Genomic DNA, 16,662 nt, shown 5'->3' with positions numbered 1-16,662 from the left:
TACACCCCGTATAGCTGTCTCTTCTTCCCGGTACTTATGGAAATGTTAAAAGGAAAAGAAGAAGAAAAAGGATATGTTTCTGTTTCCACAAAGCACATTTAATCAACTATGGAGTCAATGACAAAACAAATGCACACTTGCTATGCTAGCTACCAATGTGAAGATGCAGAGATTGCATCATTCGTCAAGACCCTTTGATTTGATTTCCAAGTTTGATTTAGCAGACGACTTTGCGGCTCGTTGAATGAAATAGGTCCCAAGATGGACACCGACAAATGACAGTCCAGCCACAAGGAGCCAGTTTTTCCGAATCCAGCTGATCTTCTTCATCTCTTTTGTTCACGGCCCGAAACTCAAATGAACAAAGTGAAGTGTACCTACAGTTTTAGAAAAAGAGACGGGTGGTGAATGAGGCTGCCGTTAGAGGCACAGTTACTTGTTATTTGTTGTAGACACAATATATTTCAATGAGACCTGCAGGCAAACAGCAGGCCGGCTCAGCAGAATGTGATTATAGCATAATGTGCATTCAAACTGGTTAAAAGACCCTCACAAGTCCTTCCCTGTATAATTGGTTATGCAAGCACAATGCAAAAATCCTGTGTTCTTTTAAAATGCTGAGAGAGAGAAACAGTAACCAAAGCAACCAGCCAAGGAAACACCCTAATTTTGACTTGCAGGGCTTCATTTCACCTATATTTTGGCGTAAAAAAGCAGAAAAGTGACCGAAATAATCATGCATTTTCTCAGCTCACATTTTAGCAAGACAATTCACGCTAAACGGATCACTCTGCTTATTTTTTTAACACCGTTGGGGCTCATTTAAAGTCCTATCATGTATTTGACAGGAGGCACATCATGTGATCTGGTATCCGATAACTCTGGCTGCACAAGCAAGGTGTGTGAAATATTGGAAACATCCTGTTTATGCTAGGGAACTGCTAACTCCCCCCCCCCAAAAAAAAAACCTAGTGTGAATCCTTAGACACAACATATCCCAGCGACAAGATGTTAGGGGGCACGGCTGGATGGTATAGACTTTAACTGTCTCTTCAGGAGCCTGATATGTCATTTTCATTTTCTTTTAAATGAAACAGAAAGCCTATTGACCTCTTGAATTTGAGGGGAATTATCAGTTAAATACAGAGCTCAAAGAGGAAAATAGGAAAAGTGGAATTCTTCACTGTAAGTGTTGCATCCCTTCTTGGCCAACCAGTTCTTTGTCTGCTCCTATATCCTACCCACACTGGTCTCCAACAAGTGCCCCATGAGTCCTTGGCAATAAAATTCTAAATTGGGGGGGGGGGGAGCCAGAAGAAAGGAAGCCACTATTCACAACTTCCCACTACAGCCGAAACCCACACAGCCAACCTTCAGACCAAGGACCAACATCAGAATGCAACAATAGGCAGTGCAATGCAGCACAAGGTTCCCGAAATCAACCCATGCGCCCAAGCAGTACTACCAGCATGGCCACAAAGTTCAGACAATGCAGCTGCAAACCTTTCCATCATGGCCCAACCAAACAAGGGAGCAGCAAGAGCACCCACAATGCATATGATCAGGTTTGCAGATGGGATCTGTGAGTGTCATTGGCCGTGGGTAGTTCTTGGTTGATGTCAGACTACGTGGCCTTCAAAATTTCATATGCTGGTGGAAAATAAAAGCCACAGTTGCCATGCCCATCCCTGTAGGTGGGCAGGAAAGGGATCGCAGCCATTTGCGGGCTGCACCTTGTCAGGGGCACTGGGATATGGAGGGCAGAACGGGAACAGTGGTTGTTCCTATACTCAGTCAATGGGAATTATAGAGACAGAACTACCTAAATTGTGTAGAAACTTATTCATGTGTGCTACTACAGCAGCAAGAATGCTATTTGTCCAAAAGTGGAAAGAAGCAGAAGTCCCAGCAAATGGACACAAAAACATATGGGATATGCAGAAATGGCCAAACTTGCCGGAAGAGTAAGAAATCAAGATAACAAACTTTTTATAAAAGAATGGAAATGGTTTATTGGAAATTTACAGATAAAATGCAAACTGATAAAAACATTGGCAGGATTACTGTAATAACCTGCAGTTTCCTAAGAGTATATATTTAAAGTAGATAATTAAATGAATTTGGATATGCAGAAGATATTAAAAAATAAATTTAAGGAACCACAGAAAGAGGGGGAAGGAAGTCAAACTTTGAAATGTTAAACTGATTGTAAAACTAATGAAATGTATAACCTTGAAAAGTATAAATAAAATTTTTAAAAGAAATAGTCAATGGGCCTCATCTAAACAGGATGAGTCTGGAATGAATTTATTGCGCCTGGGCAATTTATCTGCAATTCTTGAAGCAGCTGGAATGAATTTGCTATTCCTGGATTTGCTCTGCCAGTGGCCACCTCTTGGCTGCCTTTGCCCATTAGGCTTGTTTTCCTACTGGGGGCCGACGGCCACATCAGTCACGCATCACCTTTGACCAATGCTGCAGGGTGGTTTGGGTGCTGCACTGGTGATTACGATTATTGTTGGGGTGGGAGTGTGTGATTTGGATCATTGCCGTAAGGATCTGACCTAATACGCTTAATTATTATTTGTTTGCTTTTGGAATTGGCCCAGCACCCCCTGCCTATGTTAAATGTATGTTTGTGAGCCCATTCTTCATCACAACCCATCTCGGAGCATGCCACAATTATGGGAGTCCACAGGAGAAGAGGAAGAGGGCAATGGGATCTTCTAAGACTCAGCTTTCTTGTTGAAACTATATATATATATAGCATTTGCAGAGATATGAGGCAAAACACACATGCAATATTTTCATATTGCCAGCTCCCCCTTTTAGTGTTCGACACTCTATTCCAGGCATAGGCAAACTCGGCTCTCCAGATGTTTTGGGACTACAACTCCTATCATTCCTAGCTAACAGGACCAATGGTCAGGGATGATGGGAGTTGTAGTCCCAAAACATCTGGAGGGCAGAGTTTGCCTATGCCTGCTCTATTCTCATCCCCACCCCAATTCCTGCAGATATCATTACAATGCAATTAAAAGAAACACAATTGAAGAGCCCAATGAAGATCTACAGCAGATTTAAAACCATTTAAGACATTGTTTAAGACACACTTGTGCATAAAAACTGCATTTATGTTAATGCACTATAATCTGTCGGTATAATTTAGCCGAAGGACTACAGTATTGATGGCAAACCTCTTTTTTTCTACGTTTACAGAAACTACGGTTTTTAATTTTATTTTATTTTAAACAACCTTAGTAATAATTATTTAAGCTTGCAGACAGGCGGGTTCAGAAAAATTAGGTTAGGCATGTGCTTCTATGCATTATGCATGGAGAACCGTATTTGCAGCAGCTCTGCAAAGGCAGCTGGTGAACCGCAGCTGGGATGCTTCACATTCATTACAGATCTGATCAGTTCTTGCATCCCATTTTGCCACCCTGTATGAAAATGTAAACTGATGAAAAATGTCACAGCGGATGAATTCAAGCAACCAGGAAAGCACATTTTTTAAAAAATAAACAGGCGGCGGCGCTGGAGGAATGGCTGCACCTTAAATTTAAAGCAGCAAATCCCATATTCAGACGTACGCCCCACAACCAGGATGAAATAAAAGCAAAAATGAAAGCTTGGATTCTTAAAGAACCCAGTTGCCCACCGCTGATTTAAGTGTTGCTTATCCCCGTGCATTTTCCTGGGTCACGCAGCTGCCTGGTTTTCAGTTAGCAGGAAGAAAAATCAAACCAGGTTTTTATTGGGATTTTCCATGAAAACAATTTTAGTCATGGAGCTGTACACAACGACAACATTACTTAGCATTTATAGACCGCTGTTGGGTTTTCAAAGTGCTTCTCATTTTTGCTCTTTACAACAACCCTGTAAGGTAGGGCCTGTGTAATTCTTTCAAGCCCCAGGAAGAACGCCTTGCCTAGGACAACTTAGTGAGCTCAGGGCAGAGGTTAAATCTCAACCAAGGACTTCCAGGCTTGTAGCCCAGCCTCGTGTTGAAGGAGGTGAGGACAGGTGACCCCACCTAGGCCCGAAGTTACCCTCCCAAAAGCAGGCTCAAAGCTTCTCAAAATCATTTTCTCAGCAGCTAAGCATCTGCTCATTTGCTCTGCTGTTGCAAAGGCAAAATGTTATTCTTTTATCAGTACGAGAAGGCTTCAAAAGCCAATGAATAGACTCTGTCAATGCCAAGAATACTCAGGCCTGAGAACTGACTCTTATCTCATTCGGTTGTAACACATCTTGGACACTCTGAAACCCCCTTGGCTTCTCATCCCTCTTTCCTGGGAAGGGCGCCATGAGTCCAAAAGAGTCCCAAGACAGGAGCTTTCTGTTCAAGCTCAGGAAACTTACTCATCATGAGGCAGGACTCTTGAGGAGGAAGAGAAAGGGGAGGGAACTGGAAGGGGAATATATGCTCTGTGCAAATGACTGTGAACTCGTGCTTGTTTTGTGAATCTATCACACTTGCTCCTTCTACCAGCCGGATGGTAGAATAAAGCTTTTTCTCTGAAACTATTCCTTGAGTGTCTGTTGACTCCCATTTCCCCGTCCCGGGCGCAAAGCTCTTCTCACCCGAGGCTAAAAAGGCTACAGTAGTAACCATGCCATTTAGGGAAGTGGAACAGATTTGCTTCCAAATATTCTATCTAAACCCACCTCTCTTATTGACTGACTTTCAGAAATTGCTAGCGTAAAATTTGTGCCTGTCCTTGACAGGCAGAGCCAAGGACTGCCTATTATGGACCACTGCTGTTCTGGGCACAGGAAGAGGCCCTGGACCGTAGAGATGCAGGAAAAGGGAACAATTTCTATAATTTTGCTGCAATACAAGATTCTCTTTTATTTGCATTGCCTTAATGGTTTTGTTCTTGCTGCAGCAGGAACTTACCTTTCGATTTTTCTGCAGCACCGTTATTGGCTATTTTTTTTACTTTTGCTGTCCTGTTGAAGTGCGTATGTCACAAGGCCAGGGTCAGGGATAGTGTCCTCACTCTTTGGCTGGAACATAGGATTGGATTTGATGTTATACCAGCCCCAGTGTATCAACGCAAGGCTAGGTACCATAACAATCAAAACTTTGTAGTTCTTCCAAATGCTTTTAATGCCCATAGCGTGTCTGGCTGCTACCTATGTAAAGAACAGGAAAATTTGAAATACATTCTACTGAACACAATTGAAACACGCATGCACACTCATACCCCAACAGTAATAATTGTGCAATCAAGCAAAGACTGAACATTTGCATTTGGGTAGCATGATCCTAATGATATTTTCTCAGAAATAAGCCCCACAAATTTAAGGAGTACAGTCGTACCTTGGTTGTCAAACGGAATCCGTTCCGGAAGTCCGTTCAACTTCTGAAAACATTCAACAACCAAGACGCAGCTTCCGATTGGCTGCAGGAGCTTCCTGCACGCAATCGGAAGCTGAGTAAGCCGCACTGGATGTTTGGCTTCCAAAGAACGTTTGCAAACCGGAACACACTTGCAGCGTTCGGGAGCCAAAAGGTTAGACTCCTAAGGTGTTCAGCTTCCAAGGTACGACTGTACTTGCTTCCAAGGACATGCCATCTAGCCATAATCTTATAGCAATTTTATTTTCGATTCATGTTTGAAGAAAACCTGTGCTCTTTCCCCCCCTTTATTCCCCCCCCCAAACTAGGTTGGGAAAACCGAACCAGGTCGAGGAACAGTTGGATGGCGGCGCTGCGCCTCCTTGCTGTCCCCCAAGCTTGTTGGGCTGGCCGATGTCTGTCCTGCATGCGGTGCGCGCGAGGCAGCAGGCTGCTATCCACAACGTGGGGAGCCCTGCGGGGAACTCCCGCAGGGCTCCAACACGCTGTGGATGTCTGCCTGGCGCGAGGGGCGCTCTGCTTCAGGGCGCTTCTTGCGCCGGGCGGCAGGCTGCTATCCGCAGCGTGGGGAGCCCTGCGGGGAATTCCCGCAGGGCTCCAACACGCTGCGGATGTCTGCCCGGCACGAGGGGCGCTCTGCTTCAGGGCGCCTCTCGCGCCGGGCGGCAGGCTGCTATCCGCAGCGTGGGGAGCCCTGCAGGAACTCCCGCAGGGCTGCCTAGGCTGCGGATGTGTTCCTGAAGCCTGGAGAGTGAGAGGGGTCGGTGCACATGCTTAGGACATCAAGGGAAGGGGGGCACCACAAAAAAATCCCATTGCTGGATTTACTATGGACCATATGGCACAGCTGAACAAAACATTATTTATATGGAAAAATAAACATCATTTTCCATCTTACTGTAGGTTGTTTCATTTCGAAAAACAAAATTTTATTTTATGGTTTATATTTTGAATTAGATATATATGAAGCGCTTAGGGCCTCTAAAGGTCTTAACCCAGCCCTGCATATGAAGACATTTTCGTTACTCAGGCATTTAGATGATTTAAAGTCAATCTGTTTTGTTACTTGATTTGTATCTTTTGTTTGTTTCAAAATGGTACAATGATGTTTCAGTTAGGTTTATTAAATGTATATATTGCTTTCCACGACAAAAAAAAGAAAAGAAAAAAATAATGCCCTGAAGTGATTGGAAAACAAATTAAATACACAAAAAAGAAACCACATAAGCACGTTAAAAACAGAGTTGGAATAAAATGCTTCGTTCCCACCAATCCAAAGCTGAACACCAAAACATTGCAAACACCCGTATTCTCTGGCATGTTTTGTAAGTGCCCTAACTAAATAATCTCTTTCAAAGACCTAGCTATATCAATTCTCCTTTTTATTGGAGGAACTGGGTTCATATGTTGTTCTTTCTTTAACCTGATATGCAGGTAACTCAAGCAGTTTATTCCCACATTCATTTTGTTTTGCTTACTGAAATTAAGAGTCTGTGTTTCTAAAAGTTCCAACTTCATTTGTTAGCAGGTACTTAATTTATTAAGAACTGTTGTAAGAGGCTGCCTTCTTATGCTCTTTTTTTTGGTTATTAATCTCCAGTACAAATTCGTTTTTCTGTTTTGCCTGTTCTTTTTCACGATAAGCACTGAGTGGGTTCAGAATACCTCTTAGAAATGCTTTGCTAGCATCCCACACTTGCTGTCTCTGGAGCATTATTAACAGGGAGGGGAATGCAATTCTTCACATATCCTGATTACTTCTGGGTTTGAGAGCAAGAGCACATTTGACTTCTGGGGGCAGACAGTTCTTGCTCTAGTTGCAATAATTGCATGGAAGTATGACTGTGCTCTATATAGGTTGATGTTTCATGAAACCTCCAGAGCAGATTAAGGGGTGGGTGGGGGGCAGAGTGGTGGTGGAGGAGGGGGGGGGGACAAAAAACCAGGATCACCATAGCGCAAATGGATTTTTGAAGCACAAGCAGGCAGACTTCATTGGATTCTGCCTACAACCTCTGTTACAAGAATTCCAAGGTGTCAAATATAGAATAAAAAGGTAAAGGTACCCCTGCCCGTATGGGCCAGTCTTGCCAGACTCTAGGGTTGTGCGCCCATCTCACTTAAGAGGCCGGGGGCCAGCGCTGTCCGCAGACACTTCCGGGTCACGTGGCCAGCGTGACAAGCTGCATCTGGCGAGCCAGCGCAGCACACGGAAACGCCGTTTACCTTCCCGCCAGTAAGCGGTCCCTATTTATCTACTTGCACCCGGAGGTGCTTTCAAACTGCTAGGTTGGCAGGCGCTGGGACCGAGCAACGGGAGCACACCCCGCCGTGGGGATTCGAACCGCCGACCTTTCGATCGGCAAGCCCTAGGCGCTGAGGCTTTTACCCACAGCGCCACCCGCGTCCCTTGTCAAATATAGAATAAATGTTCATAAATGTACACGGCAAAGACATACGTAAGTACAGTATATAAACCAGGCTTCTTCCACCTCGGCCCTCCAGATATTTTGAGACTACAATTCCCATTATCGCTGACCACTGGTCCTGCTAGCTAGGGATCATGGGAGTTGTAGGCCAAAAACATCTGGAGGGCCGAGGTTGAGGAAGCCTAAGCATGAGCGTTTTTGGGTTGCACTCCACGGCGACCCAGAAGTAACAGAATGCGTTACTTCCAGGTTTCTCCGCTCGTGTATGCGCAGACGGTCAAAATGACGTCACGCGCATGTGTAGAAGCGGCAAACCGCGACCCACGCACGTTGCGTTCGCTTCAGGATGCGAACGGGGCTCCGGAACGGATCCCGTTCGTATCCAGAGGTACCACTGTACAGGAGAACAATCCTGAAGCCATTTTGACTCTCCCAAATTTACCTCAAACATTTCTCTGCAAGAAGGAAAGAAATGGGAAAAGCTTTCCAATTGTCTTTGGACTGTAGGGGCTTATACCTCCCTTATCTGTTAAACTGAGGAAACTATTGATTTTTACTGTTTGGCCTTCCAAAGCGTGTATTTTTGCCCTTAGAGCTATCCTGGGCAGGACTCAATGCCCCATTCCTATCTACTGCTATCAGTATTTCCTAGTCTGAAAAATTAGATACAGTAGTCATAAAATTTAGGTTGGCCATCATTTGAGCATGTTTCCCTAGTGATCTGTTTACATTTAATAAAATAAACTGCCTTTCAGGGGCTACCATTTGATTTTCCGCAGTCTGTTCCCGATTCTACAAGTAAATCTCTGCAGGGCTGATTGTTCTGCGGGCTGCATATTCTCCTAGGCATTTATTTTTAACAATTCTTCATTTCCTTATACAAATGTGTGCGCGCTTCTTGAAAGCTTTCGCATTAGCTTTGACAATATATTTCTCCTTCTTCAGATTCAAAAACATTCTTCCCTTTTAACGTGCTAAGAGGAAGGCACGCTTGGCAAACCCTCACCGTGATCAAATCCTGCCCAGAAACCACTGTGGAAAGACGTGTGGATCCAGAATTGGCCTCCACAAATGTATAACTTGCTGTTGAAATGGAATACTCAGGATGAAATGGTAAAATCTATTATGATTAAATGGGCACAAGATGTTGGACATAACATTATGTTTGCTGACTGGGAACAGTTGTGGACCACAGGTATGAAATTTACGGCATGTAATGCCTTACGAGAGAATATTATGAAAATGATATACAGGTGGTACATGACACCAGTCAAGCTTGCAAAAATCTACCATTTGCCCGATAATAAATGCTGGAAATGTAAAGAGACTGAAGGAACATTTTTTCACCTTTGGTGGATGTGCCCAAGGTTTAAGGCTTTCTGGGAGATGATTTATAATGAAATGAAAAAGGTATTTAAATATACTTTCCTGAAGAAACCAGAGGCCTTTCTCCTGGGCATGGTCGGCCAACTGGTGCCAAAGAAGGACAGAACTTTTTTTATGTATGCCACAGCAGCAGCAAGAATACTTATCGCAAAGTATTGGAAGACACAAGATTTACCCACCCTGGAAGATTGGCAGATGAAAGTAATGGACTATATGGAATTGGCGGAAATGAGTGGCAGAATCCGAGACCAGGGAGAAGAGTTGGTGGAAGAAGATTGGAAGAAATTCAAAGACTACTTACAGAAACATTGTAAAATTATTGAATGTTAAAATAATGTTGGAATGAAACGAAGTGGTCTTAGCAATAAGGTTAAAAGGAATATGTAAAAAGGGATGGATATTAGATGAAAATCCGAAATCATAATATGTGAAGAGAAAGAATTAAGAGAAAATAGAGAGTGTATGGATTTGCTGAATTAAATATTTGAATTGGAATACAAAAAAGGGAGGTGTGAGGAAGTCATGAAAATAAGTAAATGAACTGTAAGATATAGAAAGAGGGATTTGTTTTTAATTGTTTTTGTTTTTCTTAATGTTTGTAATTTTTGTGTCTTCTTTTTGTTATTTTTGTAACTTTTTTCTTGTCGAAACTTTAATAAATATTACTTTAAAAAAAAAAAAAACAGAATTGGCCTCCACAGTCACTTACAGACTCACTGTTAAAACCATGTTTATGGAAGACAATGTTACTTGGCTACAAGTGATCGTCAAAGAAGAAGACAACTTCAGAATTCCACTGGAGGCTTCCATGATCACAGAGCTGTAAAGTTGGAAGGGACTCCGAAGATCATCTAGAAACTAATTTCTTAAAAAATAATAGATATCTACACATAGAAAAGTGGTGCATCAGGGAAAAAATGAGGCTAGAATCTTTCCCTTAATGTCTAGTCTTCTATGCCAGGGGTGGCCAACTCCCAAGAGACTGCGATCTACTCACGGAGTTAAAGACTGGTAGTGATCTACCCCCTTTTTGGGGGTTCAGGTCAAAGTTGTTGAGCTTTTTGTAGGGAGGAGGGAAGCCCCTTTTTGGAGGTGCAGAGCTTTTTTTAGGGGAGCCAAACTTGTTGAGCTTCTTTGGGGAGAGCCAGTGATCTACCAGTGATCTACCACAGACATCCAGTGATCTACCGGCAGATCACAATCTACCTGTTGGACGTGCCTGTTCTATGCTAAGGGAATATTTTGTAGGAGCCAGTCAATCATCCTAAGACACATTATTCATAGATATGAGCCTCATACATATGAGTATGCTAAATTGGTAAAGCTCAGGCACACCGTTATCATCTCAGTGAAAACTACGTTTAATCTGCAGACCCACCTCCCACGGGTTAAAGAGCATATACAGATTCAGTTTTTAACTGAACTAGTCTTTTGCTCCCAATAAATGACCAATCAGAGACATCTGTCCCAATTCAGTTTGAGCTGCAGGCAGGATGAACAAAAAACCATAAATCATTTTTACAATTTCACATCTTTTTTTCTTTTAAAATAAGCAAAATCTTATTTTTTTTAAAAAAAAAAAAACAAAAAAAAACCCCCACATTATTTGGTTTAAAATGAAGCCAGCTTTTAATACAAGCCAACATGTTTTAAATGACACTGAAAATAAATCCGTGCTCCTCTGACAAACACCCTTTTGCTTTTCTACGTAGAAGAACGAACGGGAGATGGGAGGGAGAATCTGAATTTAGGTCATATGACTGTCAAACAAATGGCACGGACATTTAGGGCACAATTCACCTAGAGTTAATACATTTTAAAGCTAGTTGAATTCAAATGAAGGTTTAGGTTTGTGCTCCTGTCGTAGATTGTGTAAATGCTCTGCTTCGTAGCAAACAAACATTATCATTGTTACAGCAAACAGTAACATGTGTTATCTCATTCAGAAAATATATGAATTAAATAGTTGAATTAAAGTCAGTATTTTAGGGTGGGGGTGGGGTTATATAATCCATCCTAGTGACATAAAAAGGAACAATGACATTTACTGCTTGCACAGTCACATAGATGGAGTAAAAGTTCAGTTCTGCCCTACTGAAAGCAATGCACTACAGATAGAACAGCTCTGCAGCTGAAGCTGCGTCCGATTTATGACGGTGGTTCCTGCTCCAGCAAGTGACATGAATGTGGAAGCCTTGCTCCGGAGGGTGGATCCCATTATCTGCACTAGGGTGACAGTGTTTTGCACATGGCAAACTTTCCTGCCCAAGCAAAATGGCAAGCTGTTAGTCAAAATGGGCACGTGCAGCTGCCCTTGGTCAAAATAATCTCCTTTAAGGCCAAAATCAATTGGAAAGTGCTGACAGGATTGTATCTGAGGTCAGAATGGAGTATATAAGGAGGTATAAGCCCCTACAGTCCAAGGACAATTGGAAAGCTCTTCCCATTTCCTTCCTCCTTGCAGAGAAATATTTGAGGTCATTTTATATTGCAGTATTTTGTTGCCGGTCCCACTTGTAAACTCATAATACCATAGCTTAAGAACACAAAATGCAGAAAAACAGAGCTTGCAATACAGATGCCTGCATGATCATTAACTACACCCAAGTCTACATGAATTTAAAGACATAGCAAGAGCCTTCTGGATCAGGCCAAAGGACCATTTACTTAAACTTATTATTCTCAGAGTGATCAACCAAATGCTTGCAGTAAGCCCCAAAGCAGGATTTATATGCCTAATGGAAATGCAAAACAAATCAATTCTGGGTTTTGTTGTGACTGGTCATAGGTTATGAACTACAACGGGCAGAGAGAGACACTATTCAGGGCTCAGTTCTGTATGCTAGATTTGCATAAACATTACAAGCAATGACAGGTTTTAAAATTTAAGTCAAACGAGCAAACTTCCAGTTCGATAAATTACAGTAGTTCATTTTGTAGACTTGTAGACTTAGAAGGGACCACGATCTAGTCATCTAGTCCAATGGAACCCATGACCCTGAGATTAAGAATCTCATGCTCTACCAACTGAGCATATTTGGATAGTTAAAATTCAATATTTGGACTCCAATATTCAAGATCACAATGAGGACGACCCAACTTTTTACACTATGCAATGAGCTTCCCAGTTCTAAATGAGACGTTAAGCTGGTTTCTGGGCTACACAACACTCCAGATTGCATGTGGACGGACTTATTTCTGCAGACAAAAAAACTTCCTGTTTAAAAACTAGTTTTTTACACAAGAAAGCTCCTCTCTGGCATGATCCTTTTTTACATTTGTGAAACAATAGCACTATAGTCAGCAGGTGGTGGTAATATGTCCTTTCCTTTGGTCTTGCAACACCATGAAACCCCAAAATAAAGAAGACTTTTGTTACCCTCTCAGTGCACACATGGATAAATGGGGATTCTGCTACTAAGGGCTTGAAAGCAGTTGTGTTATAGTGGTTGAAGTGCTGAACAGAAACTATCAAGACATGGGTTTGAATCCCTAGTTGGTCATGAAGGTCACTGGATGACCTTGGGCCAGTCACCTTCCCTACCTCTACCTCTCTTTTAAATCAGAGCCAGTGAAGGCGGTGAATGTCTTGTGTGAGTGTCCGGAGGTGGTTGGAGGACGGATGGCGGCTAACAGATTGGGGTTGAATCCTGACAAGACAGAAGTACTGTTTTTGGAGGACAGGGGGCGGACTCCCTGGTCCTGAATGGGGTATCTGTGCCCCTGAAGGACCAAGTGCGCATCCTGGGAGTCATTTTGGACTCACAGCTGTCCATGGAGGCACAGGTCAATTCTGTGTCCAGCACAGCTGTCTACCAGCTCCATCTGGTACACAGGCTGAGACCCTCCCTGCCCGCAGACTGTCTCGCCAGAGTGGTGCGTGCTCTAGTTATCTCCCACTTGGACTACTGCAATGCGCTCTACGTGGGGCTACCTTTGAAGGTGACCCGGAAACTACAACTAATCCAGAATGCAGCAGCCGGACTGGTGACTGGGAGCGGCCGCCGAGACCACATAACACTGGTCCTGAAAGACCTACATTGGCTCCCAGTACGTTTCTGAGCACAATTCAAAGTGTTGGTGCTGACCTTTAAAGCCCTAAACAGCCTCGGCCCAGTATACCTGAAGGAGCGTCTCCATCCCCCCCATCGTTCAGCCCGGACGCTCAGGTCCAGATCCAAGGTCCTTCTGGCGTTTCCCTCCCTGCGATAAGTGAGGTTACAGGGAACCAGGCAGAGGGCCTTCTCGGTGGTGGCGCCCTCCCATCAGATGTCAAGGAAACTATCGATTTTGGGGTCTTCCTAAGAAAATTTCAACAACTTTGCAGGTGTCAGGAATTTGAAATTAATTTTACTTGCTTTCCAATTGCCCTTCTCCAGCATTTTTTGAAAAAGGGGAGGAAGGGAAGAGTAAAAGTAGCCAAGTCTCTTATCTTCCTCTGCTGCTGAGAGAAGGTTAAATCTCCACAATTCAATGTCCCTCCAGTAGTAGTAGCAGTAATAATAATAATAATAATAATAAATAATAATAATAACAGAGTTTCCCTCCCCTGCTGCTCCAGTACCTCTATCTCTCTCTCTCTCTCTCTTGGACGGGCCAGCAAATACTCTGCAAACCTCTCAGGCTCCGCAGCTCTCCTGAAATGGACTTCAAGGAGAAATGAGACTACATATCCCAGGATGCACTACGAACGCGAAGAGCTAGGCCGTCTACTGTAAGGGGCCCTCTGTGCATTCTGGGAGCTGTAGTGCGCATGTAGGAGGGAGACTAGGCCTCTCTCGCATGAAACCGGCAGGCTAATGGACGGAGCGTGGGCTGTGACGAGCTATTGGCTGCCGCCCGTCACGTGGCCCCGTAGAAAAAGCCCTTACGTAAGGGGGGAAACGGAAGTAGTCAGCGGACATCTTTGAATGGGCCGGAAGACGTCGAGCCGAGAGGAGCCTTCCTCGATTCCTATTCGCGAATCGGCTCTTTTGAACCGGGCGGGGGAATCCCAAGGGCCGAGCTCTGCTGCTCGCGCGCAACATTTCCGAGACGTTTTCGAAGCGAGGGAGAGTGGCAAGGCCGACAAACGGCGCGTTATAGAGAAGCAGCGGAAAAGCCGACTAAATGTTTTGGGGCTGGAAGCAAAATGCGAGGCTCAAGTGGAGCTGAGAAAAGCGCCTCGCGGTGTAGTCCGTTCCATTCCCACCCACCCACTCCGAACACAGCCGGAAGTCTCGTGCGCTAGCCTCGCCTCTCTTTCCCTCTAAGGAAAAAAAGGCGGTGGAGGAGCCGAATTCAAGGTTGCCGCGGTGAGTTACAGCGGGAGAAAGCAGAGAGGGGAGCTGCTGCCCGGAATCAGGGGCTCAGCTGGGGGTTTGGACCTCTCAGAGTGGAATTACCTCTGTTTCCCCTTGGTGCCTCTTGTTTTGGAGCCTTTTGCACCAAGGTGTGCCGCTTTATGCCCCTGGGTTAGATTCCTAGAATTGCAGAGTTGGGACACCCGATGGTCATCTAGTCCAACCCCCTCCGCCAGCCAGGAATCTTTATTTATTTATTTATTTGCTCGAACCCACTACAGTATCCTGAAATGAAGAGTCTCCCAGGCTTTGATCGACCGAGCCATCCTGCTGCCTTCATTTAAACAGCACACGAACCTTAAGCATTTGTGTGTGTTTTTCAAATTTATTTATTTGGTTTTTCAGATTTAAAATTTTTACAGCCACGTATCGAACATACAACATAAAAACAAGATTCCAAGGAATCTCCTGGCCTTCCCTCCTCCCCTTTGTGGGTCCTATTGTTAATCATGTTCCCCGGCATCTTTTGTGATAATCCAAATCTTTTACCTCTCCGTTGTAATATGTGATGCTAGAGAAGAATATGTTTAAAGTTAAAATGGAAAGAAAGAAAGACGTTAAGTGATTAAGTTAATATTATGAGAAAAATTGGTTTTGGAAAACTGTTACAATGATACACTGAAATTCAGCTAGGGGAATTTGAGGAAGTCACTTAACAATGTCACTAAGACTGGATCAAGTTCAGATATGATTTGTGTCTGTTTGTTTAAAATTTTGGGAAACCAATAAAAAAGATTTTGGGGGAAAATCACCATTAATCTACAAGTGCTATTCCAATCCTACTAACGTTTTTAACTGCTTGCAATGGTTTTTAAGATAAGTTATAAATTTTCCCTATTCCTTATTAAAATTTTGGTCTTCCTGATTTCTGATTCTTCCGGTCATTTTAGCCATTTCGGCATAATCCATCAATTTGATCTCCCGTTCTCCTTCTCTTCTTTCCATCTCTGGACCAATAATCTCTCAGCAGCTATGATCGCATACATAAATAATCTTTTCTGCTCTCTTGGGATTTTGGCACCTCAGAGATCCAGGGATTATTGGTCCAGGCTGCAATCCTTTGTGCTCTGTTGGGATTTCATTGGAAGTAATAATTCTGCATTCCGTTCTCTGCTTTAGTAGCTTTGTGCAGAGCAAATGGACGTTAATACATTTTTCAGTATGTTCAGGGGGGTGAGATGAACTTGGACAAAGAATGTGTCCCTCCAGGTGTGGTTGGACTCTGACTCCCATTAGTCCAAACCATTATGGCCAGTAGTCAGGAATGATGGGATTTGTAGTCCAGCAAAAAATGTGCCTCAAGCTCCCTGCCCTTGGCTTAGTCTGTGATTCTTGATGTGAAAACAGGGGTGCTCAGAAGTGTTCAGAAAATGATTCACAGATGGTATTTAACTCTGAGCAGGCTTGCTAAGATGTACAAGACAGAATCCGAAAAGTGCTGGAGATGCAAAGAGGCAGAGGGAACGTCCTTTCATATGTGGTGGACCTGTAAAAGGGTAAAAGAGTATTGGGAAATGATCCATAATGAACTGGAAAAAAAATGTTCAAAAGTACTTTCCCCCCAAAACCAAAGTCCTTTCCGCTGGGGATAATTCAGACGGAAATTCTCAGGTGTCAAAAAAGGTTATTTATGTATGCCACTACTGCGGCCTGTTAGCCCAAAAATGGAAAACGAGCGATGTCCCAACCAAAGGAGATTGACAACCTAAATTGACAAAATATGCACAACTTGCAGTCTTATATAGAATAAGAGAAGAAGATGAACATATGTTTAAAGAAGATTGGAAAACATTTATTGAATATATGGGAAATAATTATATTCAGCTGAAAACACTGGCAGCATTAAGATAAATTCAACAGTGTAAACAAGTTTTGATGGATGGAATAATGGAAAACTGAATGGTATAGTTTATGTAAAATATGCAGGGATCTGTGATATGTAAAATAAAGCATGGAAAGAGAAGAAGGGAAGTCATTGGTATTTTAAGGATGTAAAATGAGTGTTTTAAATTGTAAAACAGAAAATTTAATAAAAGTTATATATATTAAAAAAACAGACGTGTTTGGGATTAGCATTTTGCACCAGCCTATCAACCAAGTGATGATGCCAGTGCCAGGACATTTTCACCATCTGGAA

At 43.2% G+C, this 16,662-nt stretch overlaps 2 protein-coding genes across 4 annotated transcripts in view; one reads left to right on the top strand and one right to left on the bottom strand.

Moving 5' to 3' along the window:
* Positions 1–76: 76 nt before the first annotated feature.
* Positions 77–13,988, bottom strand: LOC307212658 (uncharacterized protein). 2 transcript variants are annotated; one of them, XM_079970225.1, is made up of 3 exons: positions 13,748–13,975; positions 4,904–5,142; positions 77–377 (listed from the first exon to the last, which is right to left on the bottom strand). In XM_079970225.1, the coding sequence occupies exon 3, from the start codon at positions 328–330 to the stop codon at positions 178–180; it is 153 nt and encodes a 50-aa protein (XP_079826351.1). In that variant the 5' UTR covers positions 331–377; positions 4,904–5,142; positions 13,748–13,975; the 3' UTR covers positions 77–177. The 2 variants fall into 2 exon arrangements, with proteins under 2 accessions (XP_079826351.1, XP_079826352.1); XM_079970226.1 differs by lacking the exon at positions 4,904–5,142 and having other exon boundaries at positions 13,748–13,988.
* Positions 13,989–14,096: 108 nt separating this feature from the next.
* SLX4IP (SLX4 interacting protein) overlaps positions 14,097–16,662 on the top strand; it is a 106,311-nt gene continuing 103,745 nt past the window's right edge. The window contains exon 1 of one of the 2 annotated variants that reach the window (XM_079970173.1): positions 14,097–14,477. The gene's annotated coding sequence lies outside the window, so the exon portion shown is untranslated. The remainder of the gene's footprint in view (positions 14,478–16,662) is intronic. The other variant, XM_079970172.1, reaches the window with a different exon arrangement.

This window comes from Podarcis cretensis, assembly GCF_951804945.1.
Source record: "Podarcis cretensis genome assembly, chromosome: 3".
Taxonomy (NCBI): domain Eukaryota; kingdom Metazoa; phylum Chordata; class Lepidosauria; order Squamata; family Lacertidae; genus Podarcis; species Podarcis cretensis.
Note: the sequence above shows the minus strand (reverse complement) of the source record. Positions and strands in the feature narration are given on the sequence as shown.

Bases quoted from the DNA above. Each gene is read 5' to 3' on its own strand.
- LOC307212658 (XM_079970226.1), bottom strand. From the start codon at position 330: ATGAAGAAGATCAGCTGGATTCGGAAAAACTGGCTCCTTGTGGCTGGA.